The 14,115-nt window shown below is 45.4% G+C and overlaps 1 protein-coding gene and 1 long non-coding RNA gene across 2 annotated transcripts in view; one reads left to right on the plus strand and one right to left on the minus strand.

The window, feature by feature from the left end:
* The window catches only part of LOC310764859, a 118,492-nt gene that overhangs the window by 39,625 nt on the left and 64,752 nt on the right, over window positions 1-14,115 (minus strand). The gene's annotated exons all lie outside the window — the stretch shown is intronic.
* RBM38 (RNA binding motif protein 38) overlaps window positions 1-14,115 on the plus strand; it is a 30,672-nt gene that overhangs the window by 1,141 nt on the left and 15,416 nt on the right. Inside the window, exons 2-3 of the mRNA XM_083619160.1 lie at window positions 4,012-4,135; window positions 7,573-7,627. Coding sequence (XP_083475286.1) covers window positions 4,012-4,135; window positions 7,573-7,627 — 179 coding nt within the window. The remainder of the gene's footprint in view (window positions 1-4,011; window positions 4,136-7,572; window positions 7,628-14,115) is intronic.

Raw genomic sequence — 14,115 nt, forward strand, 5'->3', positions numbered from 1 at the left:
CTGTCAAACAGCTCTTTGTCAGAAAGTTCTTCCTGATGTTTAGTTAGAATCTCCTTTCCTGTAACTTGAATCCATCGGTTTGAGTCCTACCCTCCAGAGCAGGAGGAAACAAGCCCGTTCCCTATGTGACAGCCCTTTCGATGTTTGAAAATGGGTATTGCATCTCCTCTTAATCTCAGGCTAAGCATATCCAGCTCCTTCAACCATTCCTCATCAGGCTTCGTTTCCAGACTCTAGAGCATGTTGAGTTTGATGCCCCTCTGTTATATAAACTTGCAAGGAAATACGGGGAGGGGGGATTAAGGAGGTGGGGTGCAATTTGATGGCTTAGGGAAGCAGCCCACAGACCTGTAACTGCTTCTTCAGGCTTATGAAACTGGAGGAGCCACATCTAGAGGGACTTCGTTGGTTCCAAAGGTGGTTTGGGAGTCTGGTAGCTTAGAGTTGGGGTGCTATGTGGGTGGAGCAGAAAGTGGGTAGTCACTCCTAGGGGAAGAGATGGAAGCCATTGGCTGGGGTCAGAGGATGTTGCTTCTAGAATGGTCCTTGGAGTTGGGGTGTCCAGTTCAAGATTACTCTGCAGAGCTGAAAACTAGGTTCCAAAGGGCCTGGAGAGCTCTTTGCATTGAAGTGAAGTGTTCTGCTTAATTGGCGTTTGTGTGCTCTTGTGGGGTATGTCGTTGTTAACAGTACTGTAATAGTAAAAACAATGTATTTGGTAAAGGAGAAGAGATTCCTTGCAGACATATAGCTGGGAGGTGGAGACTCTGCTTGGATTATCTGCTCAGTGTGTTTCTGGGGAAATGGGGTTGTGGGTCGCACGAACTCTTTGCTGTAGTATTTACGGCATCTCTTCCGTGCCTGTGTGTCTTGTGTTGTCTCCCTCATCCTTTCATAATGGGTGTGGGGAGTGGGGCAACCTCCAAAATTGTCTCCCATCAAGGAATCCGTTCCAGTGGTTCTACGGTGGTCCTGATCCGTAGGGAATTTGCAGCAGAGTGGCAGAAGTGTCGTGCGGGTCCGGAAGTGGAGGGTGTCTCTTGGAAAAGGAATCGGGCTTAACAGTTGCAGGGGCTATTGCGTGAGCAGAGGTTTTTGCAGGTTGCGTTACTTCCTGCTGCTTTCTGACTTTGTGACCTCTAAAGTAGATAGAATGCCAACTCTTAGCCTGGTACCTTTTCCCTCACCCTGTCAGATGAAGGGTACTCAACTCTGTGCGTGGGGGAAATGGTTTTGTATCGAAGTGTATTGCTGCCCCACTGCCTTTGATCCTTGTTGTGTTGTTCCCAGTTCACAAAAATCAGGGTGGGAATATTACCCTGTCACGTTCCCCTTCCCCTCTTCCAAATACTCCCCCACTGTTCATGCTGTGGTAGATTTGGAGTATTACATGGGCTCCTTTTTGCAGTTCCTACGGATGTCTTCCAACAATTTTTCAAAGACAGTTGCTGGATGAGGAGATGGAGGAAATTGCATCTTCTCTCTGCCTTCCAGACTTTTGAAGGGATTGCATGCTAAGTGCAGGAGCTGGGAGAGGTGAATAGCGAACTCAGTTATCCGAACAGGGATATTCACACAGCCAAAACACCAACACACACACACACACACACACACACACGGTGTTGGCAAGTTGCAGAGAATCCAAAGGTTTGCAGAAGTGCAGAAAAGAAAATTAAAATGTGCATTCACACACACAATTTTCAGGGTGGGTGGGGGAGGAGTAACCTCTCTAGAACATCTCAGTAAGGACTGAGCATCTATTGGGTGTGTGGGTGTGGAAAAAGGCATGGTTGACCAGAACTGATGAGGAGCACTTTGTGCTGCAACATTTTGTTGCAGGCGCCGCTTAAGTAGAAGTTCCTTAACTTGTTGCTGCCGCAAAATGCAGGGATAGCTTTAAAAAGGGATTGGACAAATTCATAGAGGCATGGAGAAGTACCAGTCATGGTGGCTGTACGCTATCTCCATAGCACCGCCCACGTCCCTAAACCATTGAGCCTCTTGGGCTTGCTGATTGGAAGGTTGGTGGTTCAAATCCGCTCAACGGGGTGAGCTCCCGTTGCTCTGTCCCAGCTTCTGCCCACCTAGCAGTTCTGAAGCACGCCAGTGCAAGTAGATAAATAGGTACCACTCCGGCGGGAAGGTAAACAGCATTTCCGTGCGCTCTGACTTCTGTCAGAGTGTCCCATTGTGCCAGAAGCAATTTCATCATTCTGGCCACATGACCCGGAAAGCTGTCTGTGGACAAATGCCGTTCCCTCGGCCTGAAAACAAGATGAGCACTGCACCCCATAGTCACCTTTGACTGGATTTAACTGTCCAGGAGCCCTTTTCCTTTTACCTCTGCTATCTCCAGGATCTGAGGTGGGATGCCTCTGAATATTGGTTGCGGTGGAGAGTACAGTTGCCCTGAAGTCCTGCTTGTGAGCTTCCCAGAGGCATCTGATGGGCTGCTTTGAGAACTCGTCTTGCATTAGGGACATGGGAAGCTGCCTAGTTGATCCCTCTTGCCCATTCTACACAGGCTGGCATCTGTTCTCGCAAGTTCTTCAGCAGATGCTTTCGTAGTCTTACCCAGAGAAGCTGAGGATTGCACCTGGGTTCTCTACCGTTTCCTTTCCCAGGTTCTTAAATTTCTTCTTAAAGAGGATTCTTGTTGGAAGCGACAGGAGGCTTTCTCTAACCAATAACTGACCTTTCACTTCATTGCTGGGCATCTTGAGGATGCATCTCAGCAGGACATTTTCATCACCGCCTCCCAGCTGCTTTGCATTTTTATCATTAGAATAAAAAGTCAATGAACTTGTGCAGCCCAGGAATGATTTTATGCAGTGTATTCTTAGCATTATGTCAAAGCCGAGACAACTGTGGCCAGTCTTAGCTATGGTTTATGGTAACAAGCCAGATTCAGATATGGTTTGTGAAGTTGACTTGTTGCAATAAACCACAGTTAAGACTAACCACAGTTTACTGGGTTGTGCCTAATGTTAAATCGCAGTTGAAAATGGAAGCAAAAAGCTTCTGATCTCGGAACCTGCACTCGAGAGTTTGGTGTGGGGAGCTGACAAACCCAAGGCTCTTTCATGTAACACTAAGCCAGAGTTTACTGTTGCATCCCAACCATGACAATTATTTCCAGTTATGTAGGAATGTCACATTTAGCTGGAGTCTTCAAAATAGAATTTGCATGATCTACATATACGAAGCATGTTCAGTTTCCCCTGGAGACAACTTTGCGTTTAGTAGTTTTGTCGTGTATTGAAATAAACCCTAACGGTGTACAGACAGGAGTGTCTCCTGCCTTCTCAAGCTTCAGTAATGCAATTCCACACTTTCAAAAAGGGGAAGCTGTTCATTTCTGTGCTGTTCTTGCTGCTGGTTAGGTGGGGCTGCGCTGCTTGGGTTTCTGTTTGCTTTGTGGTGAAAAGAAAAGGAAAAGCTACCACCTGATATTCCCTAACAGTGCCAAAAGGAGAGGGGGGCGCAATGTGTTGTTTTTAAAAAAGAGGAAACAAAAATAGTAGCTACTCTGAACTTATCTGCCTGCAGTTTATAGCATTCTCCCTTGATTGCTCTTTTGCTTTGGGATGCTTCCATCTACTGCTGGCTTTTCCATTGTAAATCACGTTCTGAAGGGCAAACTTTACAGTGCTTGGAAGGTACTTCAGCCATAAAGCTGCCTCCGTGAGTGTTCAAGGGATCTTGAATCTTAAAACGGCATCTTCGCCTGCCTCCGCCTCTGCTTGGCTGCCTGATATTCAGCCAGCCTGGTCTTTTTTACTTGTGATGTCAAAACAGGAAACAAAGGGGGATATAGGTGGAGATGATGAGGCTTCCTCTCTCCAGAGCTACATAACGGATTATCCCCTCTTAACAGCTTTTCAAGTGAGATTCAAGGAGAGTTCTTAACTTTGTTGTGTGGAAGTGCTTGCTAGAAAGGAGCGGAGGAAAAACACCCACTTGGTGGTGTTCCAGGTCGCTTACAAATGCAGTCTGCCTGCTTCTTTCCAGGTGACCATGGCTGACAGATCTGCGGCCGAAAGGGCTTGCAAGGATCCCAACCCCATCATTGACGGCCGGAAAGCAAACGTCAACCTTGCCTATCTGGGAGCAAAACCAAGGAGTATTCAAACTGGTGAGACAAACTGCCCCCACTTCCCTCTCTCTTGTCTCTCTCTCTCTTTATAAATTGGCTCAATATCTTTCTGGGTTTGAATAGGACAATAAAAATAAAGCTGTGTGTTTTCTGCACCCAGGAAGCTCATTCCACCATCCAAATAAACTCTGCATGCTGAGCTTATTTTGTGCGATTTGTTTCTGCTGCCAAGAATGGAGTTTTCAACACCACTGACAATCTCTTGGCAAGTGCTGCAGGAGCTGGAGCAGAGAGACCATGCAACTATGCATGCTCCAGTTCCCAAGGAACAGGGACCGTGTGTTTTTTAGACAGTCATGGTCAAGTGACATGTGCAGGCCCTCCCCTTCTTGTGTATGCCTTTCCCTTTCCTGGTTTGTTCTAACCCTAGTTTACCATGATGTCCACATCTGGCAAACTGTGGCTGAGGCTAAATATTATTATTATTATTATTATTTTATTTTATTTTATTTTATTTATACCCTGCCCATCTGGGTGGGTTTCCCCAGCCACCCTGGACGGCTTCCAACAAAATATTAAAATACAGTAGTCCATCAAACATTAAAAGCTTCCCTAAACAGGGCTGCCTTCAGATGTCTTCTAAAAGTCTGGTAGTTGTTGTTCTCTTTGACATCTGGAGGGAGGGCATTCCACAGGGCAGGTGCCACTACCTAGAAGGCCCTCTGCCTGGTTCCCTGTAACTTGGCTTCTCACAGCGAGGGAACCGCCAGAAGGCCCTCAGCGCTGGACCTCAGTGTCCGGGTAGAAGGATGGGGGTGGAGGCGCACTTTGTAAAGAAGAAAGTGTGGGGGGGTGAAAGTGGTATATAAGGAGCATATGGTATGCTCAAACTTGCAGAGTACAGTGGTACCTTGGTTCACAACCATAATCCGTTCCGGAGGTCTGTTTATCAACCAAAACAGGTTGTAACCCAAGGCGCGCTTTCGCCAATGGGGCCTCTAAATTTTTTTTGTTCATAAGCCAAAAAATAAAAGGGTTGTAATCCAAAAAAAGGTTGCAAACCGGGACACACGCTTCTGGGTTTGACACGTTTGTAATCCAAAACGTATGCAAACCAAGGTACCCCTGTACTCTGGTTGTCACACCAGGTGATTGGCCTCTGTGACATCCAATTATAAGGCAAATCTTTAGAACATCTGTGTTTAGCTCAAAGCTTACAGTAAACAGAGGTTGGGGGGTGTGGGGTTTTTTTTGTTGAAAAAATGTAATCCAAGAAAAATCGTAGGTGTCTTTCTGTAGCTTGCTGGCTCACTTGAGCCATCATAGATGCTTCTGCCCTTCGTATTGCTCTCCTTTGGATAGTTCTGCATGCTTTTGAGGACAGGCAACTACAGCTGAAGCCCTGGATTCCTTCATTTGTGTTCTTTTTCGTCAGCTCCAGAAACTATAGGCCGTGCAATATAGCCATTTGATGTTGTGACCCGAGAGCCTTGCGGATTCAAAGAAAGAAAAACAGACAAATTATCTTAAACATGACAATGTATATATATATTGAGTTTCTGAGCATGCACTGGAGAATAAATGTGCTGGAAGCAAAGAAGGGGAAGATGGGGATTTGTGCAAAGAAAAGAACGCTGGGGAACTTTGCCCAAGGATTAGTATAGTTGGCTTGAGATTGTATATAATCTGCAGCCAACTGTTCACAACTTCAGTAAACTTTGTGTGTGTTGGAGAATGGTTACAGGTTGAAGCAGAGGCGAATGTCTGAGACCAAGGGGAAAGGTTGACAGCAATATGGCAGGTGCAACAGTCTAGGGAGAAGGCAGAATTATACGAACTCGGAAAAGGATGCTGTGAAAGGGAGATGGAAGCATTTCACCTCTAAGGAAGCAAAAAAGAGAAGATAGCAGATGGACATGACAATGGGCCCAAGTAAGGAGGGTCCCCGTTAATGAAAGTCAAAATAAATTGTAGATGCTTTCATAAATGAAAAACTGGAGCTTTTTTTTTTAAAAGATATTTATTGAAGTTTTACAAAAACATAAGTTTACAAAATAAAAAAAGGTCATATAAAAAGAAAAAGATACAAAAAAAAGAACATAGAAAAATACATGAAAAAGAAAAAAAGAATAAAAATACAAAATACAAAAGACAAATAGCTAAAAAAGAATTAAAAACAAATCCGTTTTTTTGTAACTTTAAACTCATTAACTTATTTCCTTGGCCTCCTCACACCTCCCCTTTTTGTATTCCCATTTAAATAATCAAATCAGCAAATCCTTGAAAAACTGGAGCTTTGAACACAAACATGAGTCAAGTGGAGGACTAGCTGTCCAAAAAAGAGACAAGTTTGAGACTTGGAATTAATAGAATGTAGCAGAGTGTGGGTGATAGAAGAGTATATTATATTAATAATATATTAAAAACTGGGAAAATTAAATAGTGGGGAACTTGCTTGTGTAGTTACACAAACATCCCGTGATGGTGGTGGTGGTGGGGAGTGGGAAGTTGACACGACACATTTTTAGAAGTTTATTAAAACAGCTAATAGAATACATTGCAGTCATCTGGTTCAAAAAGAATACCAAACCATAGTTTGACATAACATGAGGCTGTGAACAAACCTTGTTCTCCTTCTGTCCTCTCGTCTGCTCCAATTCAGTAAGTTGCTTCCTGTGTAGTACAAACATAGTCTGCAGTTAGAATCCAAACCAGCAAACCAGTTTGTACTTGCCTTGCAAAACATGCCCAAACCGTAGTTTGCAATCATGGTTTGGAGGGACAGGCAAACCATAGTTTGCTAGTTTGTATGTAACTGCAAACTATGACTTGTGCTGTATGAAGTAGCTGCACATGGGAGTGGATGAAGTGTTGAGAAGTGTTGAGAGGTCTGGAAGCATAACTAGTTTTAATGTCAAGGCTAAACTAATAATAATAATAATATATCCTGCCCAATTCCAAGGGAGCCACAGGAAGGAAACAATGTCTGAAGGGGGCCATGGTCAGAAAAAAGTTAGAAAACACTGGGCTAAAACATGCACTCTGAAATGTGGTAATATACAGTACAGGAGAAACATTGGCCAGTTCAAGTTAAGTCGCCAACTGTTGGTAACAATTCAGAGCAGAGTTAGAGAGATGCCTGAGGACAGGATAATGTTTCCTGCTCTCCACAAAAGCTTATGCTGTATTTGTTAGCCTTAAAGGTGCCACAAAACTGCTCACTGCAACAGACTTCGCAAGACTACTCTCCGGAATTCATCAGATAATGTTGTCATAGAGAAAGTAAACACAAAAATTGTTTGTACTAAAGAGTAAGGATTAAGATAGCTACGATGCACGAAGCAAAACTGTAAATCCCGCCGCAGACAGCGGCACTTAGCTCTGAGTAAGCAGGCCTAGGCACAAGCTGCACTTCTGAATACACAATAACGTTGCACAGCCGGATCTAATACTGCGTTTTGCAAACATTTTTCTAGGTTTCACCTTAGGGGTGCAGCAGCTACATCCAGCTCTCATCCAGAGACCTTATGGGTAAGTCGAATTCTGTTGCTTCTTATAAATTTCATTAGCGACTTAAAGGTAAAACTAGCAAATCGTCTTGAAGAAGGGAAATAAACTTCTATGTTGCGGCAAAACCTCCTGGAAATCTACGGCAAAGCTTTCTAATCTTTGTGTTTGGATCACCCCTTTTGGTTTATTTTCATGGGCGTTGCAATTGCCACCAGCAAATTATAATCTTTGGAAATGACCCTCTTTCCTTGGGTTGCACATGAAGGGGCTCAGCAGAGCCTTTCTTCTCCCTTAAGTTTCACCTCCCCGCTCCACATCTCAGGGTGCCCCAGAGTTGTTCAGGAGAAGGGAGGTGTGTGTGCAGCACCCATGACCCTCAAGCTATCTCCCTTTGCTTGATCATCTGACGTGAGCTTGTGTGCTGGAGGGTGACAGAGGAAGAAAGGACTACAGTGTCCTTCTGCGGACCATGGCCATAATCATGTTACCTGCTCTACTGATGGGTACACAAAACTCTTGAGAATACAGTGGTACCTTGGTTCTTGAACTTAATCCGTTCCAAAAGCCCGTTTGTCTCCCGAAACCGTTATAAAATCAAGCCGCGGCTTCTGATTGGCTGCAGGAGCTTCCAAAAAACATTCACAAACCGGAACACTTACTTCCAGGTTTGCAGCGTTCAGGAGCCGATTTGTTCAGGAGCCAAGCTGTTTGAGTACCAAGGTACCACTGTATCCCATTTCTTCAGTCCCTATCTGAAGAGTCGGAAGCCGTTCCATAGTACGTTTCTCCAAACTTTAATTGCCCCATGGGATACATTGCACTGGGAAGTTCTCCTGCACAGGCTCTGCTGAAATGAATGGGGGCTGTGCAGGAGCATGGCATTTCTGGGTTTGTGAATGCCCTCATGCTGGATAAACTTCGTACAACCTAAGCAATGTCTTTTTTTGTGAGTTTTTATTTTTGCATAGCATTAATTTGAATTTGCTGCATGTAGTTGCCTCATTGCTTTGTGCTCTGTGGAACAATCCTGGCCCAGAAGACAAGCTGCAAAGTCTTAATAGTCAATGAAAGGAACATTAGGTCAGAAATTGATTCTGGACAGATGTTATACGGGGCTTGAGGAGCCTACAGAAGCAAGCCATTGTCTGCTGTTTTCAATAGCATATCCCATTCCTCCCCGGTCCAGAACATCCTCTTTTTATGCATCTAATAGGATCTGGCAGCTGCTCTGGAAAAGACAAGTGTGCTGCTAGAGAACAATAGCAACTGTCATACTACCTTCATTTAACTGTTTAATGATTGATGCCATTCCTTTTTTTCTTTTTTCAGCACTGTGTTTTTCAGAAAGTGCATGTTGGGTGCTGTGTGTATGTGTGTGTGTGTGTGTGTGTGTGTGTGTGTGACCTTGGGAAGGCTTCTGGTTTTATGGGACAACGCATTGTCTTTTTTTCTTTGCCAAGAATAATTAATATTTAATCTTTTTTTCCTGTTCTCTGCAAATCTGATGCTTTTTTTCCAAACCTCCCCACCCCCACAAGGAAGCCTTCCTGCTCTGGGTTTTGCCAACTGCATTGATGTTAAAGATTTATTGGTGTGAGAGGTCGTGTTGTCACAATAGCGACTTCACCACCTCTGTGTGTGTTGTTGAAACAAATTGCTTTTTTCACATTCAAATGCCCGTTTTGGGTGCACAAGTGTAGGGCGCTGCCTTCAAGTAAGGAATATTTGCTCTTGTTCTTAATAGCTCAGGGAAAAAAGAGCATCGGGTTGTGTGTGGGTTTCTACTTTTTCTTTAAGGCTCGGTTCGGGGAGGGGGTTGTTGTCCCCGTTGAGGGTGGTGATAGCATGAACCCTGTTGAATTCAGTGTGGCGTTTTCTGCAGCTCCTCTGCTGAAGCATTTCCCAACTGCAGTCACCTGCATATGGCCTAGATGTGCATTCGCAGAACTGATCTGAGAAGTAGACTCTCCGCAGCTTCCCCGCCGCACTCTCCGAATACTGAATTTTGCAGTCATGTAAATCTGCACTAAAATAAGGAGGAATTTTCCATTGTTTGCTAGGTGCTCTGTGGAAAAGAGAAATGGCTCTGTGCCAGTTCGGAGAACTCGGACCCAACCATAGCTCCCCAGAAGTTAGTGAGCTGCATCTCTTTTCTCTGACCAATGACCGCGTTAGCTGGGGATGACGTAGGTTGTGGTCCAAAAACATGGGGCAGCAATGGATGGGTATAGCCAGAATGAATTATAGAATGGGTAGCGTAATACGAGGGACGCGGGTGGCGCTGTGGGTTAAATCACAGAGCCTAGAACTTGCCGATCAGAAGGTCGGCGGTTCGAATCCCTGTGACGGGGTGAGCTCCCGTTGCTCGGTCCCTGCTCCTGCCAACCTAGCAGTTCGAAAGTACGTCAAAGTGCAAGTAGATAAATAGGTACCGCTCCGGCGGGAAGGTAAACAGCGTTTCCGTGCACTGCTCTGGTTCGCCAGAAGCGGCTTAGTCATGCTGGCCACATGACCTGGAAGCTGTACGCCGGCTCCCTCGGCCAATAAAGCGAGATGAGCGTCGCAACCCCAGAGTCGGTCACAACTGGACCTAATGGTCAGGGATCCCTTTACCTAGTGTAATAAGAGGAGGAAATGTATGTCAAAGTAGTCTTAATCTTCTAATTGACTTATCAAACAAGGAGGCTAGAAACTGACCCTTGCCATCATTGCACATGTCTGTGTACTCAGTGCATATAAGTGAAGAGGTCTACAGTCTACATTCATCCTGACAGTTCAATCAGACCTCCACATACAGGAGCAGTATACCTTGGAATGCCTTATGCTAGGCACAGATATGGGATGGTTGTCTTTATACCTACCTTGTGAGCTTCTGGATGCCTCCACTTGGAAACAGAAGGCTAGACTAGCTGGACCAGATTCCTCGTATCTGTGCAAAATGTGGGGATATCTGTGCACATTTAGCTTCAGCTATGTATGTGGGAAAGCTGGTGTGTGGGTGAAAGCTTTTTCCAACTCTTGTGTGCTTTGTCTTCATGCACTATGGAATATGGGACTCTTCATGCATGTGTGCCTTGCAATCTAAGCAGTCAGCGTTCCAGTTCTTCGGCATTGGGTTTTGTCAGCCGAGAAACCATTGGGGTTGCATGCGGTGTATATATGGCAATGAATGTCAGAAATTATTTGTTGGTTGCCAAGAGACGGGAACTGGGAGGCCAAGAGAGGCAGGGAAGCAGGGAGAGAGATATGCATGCCTATATCTTGTTTGTAAGCATCACTAAACAAGAATTTTGCTGCATTCTGCTCCAGCAGTGATTCAATCGCGGGAGATGTAGGCTGGCAAGACGGAGAGACGTTTGCCCAAGTGATCTTGGTTAGCACTATAGCCTTGCTCCTAAGCAGAGCGTTGGGAGTTCTCCTGGGCAACACATGTTTGGCAGCTGCCTCTGTTATTGTCCTGCTGGAACAATAGGCAAAGAAAGTTTCAGTGCTGGATCCAGCATTCCTTGAGCACCCAAGGCTTCAGACGCCTTTGGAAGGAAGAACTAAAATGGTAGTGTTTGTGGCCCCTGATATTTTCTGGGAGTGATTCAAACTTGATCTGTTACAAGCTGTGCCCTAGAGTGTTACATCCTCCGACTTCATTGTGTGTGGAGGCGATGGGGGACGGACGGACAGGATCCATTGCAACTGAAATAGTAGGGCTTAAATCTCTTTTGTGGATCAGTATCCAACATGTCAGGGACACGGGTGGCGCTGTGAGTTAAACCACAGAGCCTAGGACTTGCCAATCAGAAGGTCGGCGGTTCGAATCCCTGCGACGGGGTGAGCTCCCGTTGCTCGGTCCCTGCTCCTGCCAACCTAGCAGTTCGAAAGCACATCAAAGTGCAAGTAGATAAATAGGAACCGCTCCGGCGGGAAGGTAAACAGCGTTTCCGTGCGCTGCTCTGGTTCGCCAGAAGCGGCTTAGTCATGCTGGCCACATGACCCGGAAGCTGTACGCCAGCTCCCTCGGCCAATAAAGTGAGATGAGCACCGCAACCCCAGAGTCGGCCATGACTGGACCTAATGGTCAGGGGTCCCTTTACCTTTACCTTTATCCAACATGTCAAGTTCTTAGGCCGTATACACACTGTGGGCAGAAGTGCAGAAGCCCTGCGCAAGGACTTCCACTTGCGGAAAGGGGCTTCCCCCCTTCTCCCCTTTTGACCCCCAACATAGCTCAAGGAGGAGTTTGGGGGAAACCCAGAACAGCATACAGCAGGGGGAGGAAAGCTGGAGATTTTTCTTTCTGTTGAACTGCATCGCTTGCGCAGACGGAATGTTTGTAATAATGTGACACTAAATTCCACCTCGTACATTAAATAATAATAATTCTGAGAGCTGTACTTGGTGAAAGTTCTTGGAATCATAGATCTGAGGGGGAGATTGCAGTTCCAAGGATTCTGAGTGGGTGGGTGTGCTTTAAATGCATGGTGTGTACGCAGACTGGTTTTGGGGCTTCATGGGAAAGGTTTTGACCAGAGCAACTCTCTGGATTTCTCTCCTTCCCTGGCAGAAATGCTTGTGGCAATTCATTTATTACTTCGGGAGACGTTCCTGGGGGGTGGTTGAGGGAAATGTTGTTGCTGTAACCACAGACAACAGACCCTGCAGTTAGCAGTGTTGAAATTTTTATTGCAGGTCTCATGAGAACTAGAAGTTCTCTCTTTGAAGTGCAGCAGATGTGAAATTTCTCTCGCTCTCTGCCTGTAGTCAGGTAAAGAGATTGCAAAAAAAAAAAGTTGGGGAAAGGGCCTAGCTCTGTGGCAAGGCACCTGCTTCGCAAGCAGGAAGGTCCCAGGTTCAAGTTCTGCCACCTCCGGTTAAAAGGAATCCAACGTAGCCCGACTCCCTCTCTCTGAAACCCTAGAGAGTTGCTGCCAGTTGGAATAGCAGTGGAATACAAATAGTAGACAAATAGTTGGACTTGGTATTAAGGCAGCTGCTTGTATTCCAGTCTACTGGATTGTAGAGAAGAGCTTTAGGATGGGAGGGTTGTCTGGAAAGGTAAAGCAAATGGAACAACAGAGTGACTTTTCTCCTAGAGTGTCTTACAATGAGACACGTAGAGCTGCCGAATCTTTTAAAGAATTGTTCATGTTGTAATTTCAAGCTGTTGAGAGGTCTGGTTGTTGGTGTGGTTTAATGCTAACAGGGAGAGTTCCTAAATAGGTGCAGGCTGCTTCCTAGACGTGTGATAGATGCTGGTCTATTTCAGATTCTTGCCTGATATTATTTGAGTGGGTGGGTCTCATGTAGACGGCGTTAGGAACTTAGGTATATAAGCTAGGCGCCAAATGGCACCTTAAACTTAGGTTACGGTTGCCACAACGGAATGTCTATTCACCAGGGGGTTGGACTGGATGACCCCCGAGGTCCCTTACAGTGCTATGATTCTGTGATTCTACAATCTCAGCTACATAGCTTGACTGTAGCTTGTCCTTACAACAATTCACTTGTCCCAATATGCAAAGAGAAACACACACAGAGGAAATGGAAATAGTACAGTATTAACTATGGACTAAGGCAAAGGTGCCCATGTATGTAGGGAACTGAACCATGCATCTCTACCTGCCCCACCCCTTTGAGGGGGAAGAATCATATGATATGCATATAATACAGCTGTCCACATGTGCATGCTGCAAGTCAAGTGTGATTTAGGGTGCTTGGGTATCCCCCTCCCTTAACACATCAGAATCTGTAGTAAACATCTGGACCAGTCAGTTGAGTTACGACCCCTCTGTAGAGGATCACTTGGCTACCCATCACACCATAAGGCCTGTAACAGTGTCCTGATTTCTCTTCCCCTGTACTCTGAGCAAAGCTTCTCCTGGAAGGAGGAACTTCATGGAGCGGGAACAGATTCCTTTCTATAGCTTTTTTTGTGGTGGAAAGTACAGATTTAGGCACGTATTGGCTCTTCGCAACCAGCGTGGTATGGGTTCAGCTTGTACTTTCTGAGTCTCTATATATTAGTACCAAATGTAACACTGATACATCTCCCCTCAAGATTTCTGCATATGGAGACGTTTGGCTGGGAGTTAGAGTGCTGTCGTAGGTAGGCCTTTTGAGCTCAGATTGAGAAACCAGAATTTAAATTCCCAACTGGAGACAACATGTTCTATAGAGAGAGTCTGGCTACAAAAAAATCCTCCTCCGATCTGGTGCCCTCCCAGTGTTTCAGGGAGCCTTTCCAATCTGGGTTGGTGGGCTCGTAATCCAAAACATCTGGAGGGCACCAGGTTGCAGAAGGCTACCAGGCAACCTCACCAAGAGCGTTTCACTCTCTTGCAGCCTTAGCCCATAGGGCTGTTGAGAGGATTACAAGGATGCTGTAGGCTCCTTTAGGATACCGATAGAGGTGTAAAGAAATACAGTGAACAATTACAAACGTAGCGAAAGTTGTCATGAACAATAAGTGAACCATAAATCATATTAAGATCTTAAATAAAGATGCAAAAATTAAT

Source organism: Podarcis filfolensis (genome assembly GCF_964270895.1).
Source record: "Podarcis filfolensis genome assembly, chromosome: 6".
Lineage (NCBI taxonomy): Eukaryota > Metazoa > Chordata > Lepidosauria > Squamata > Lacertidae > Podarcis > Podarcis filfolensis.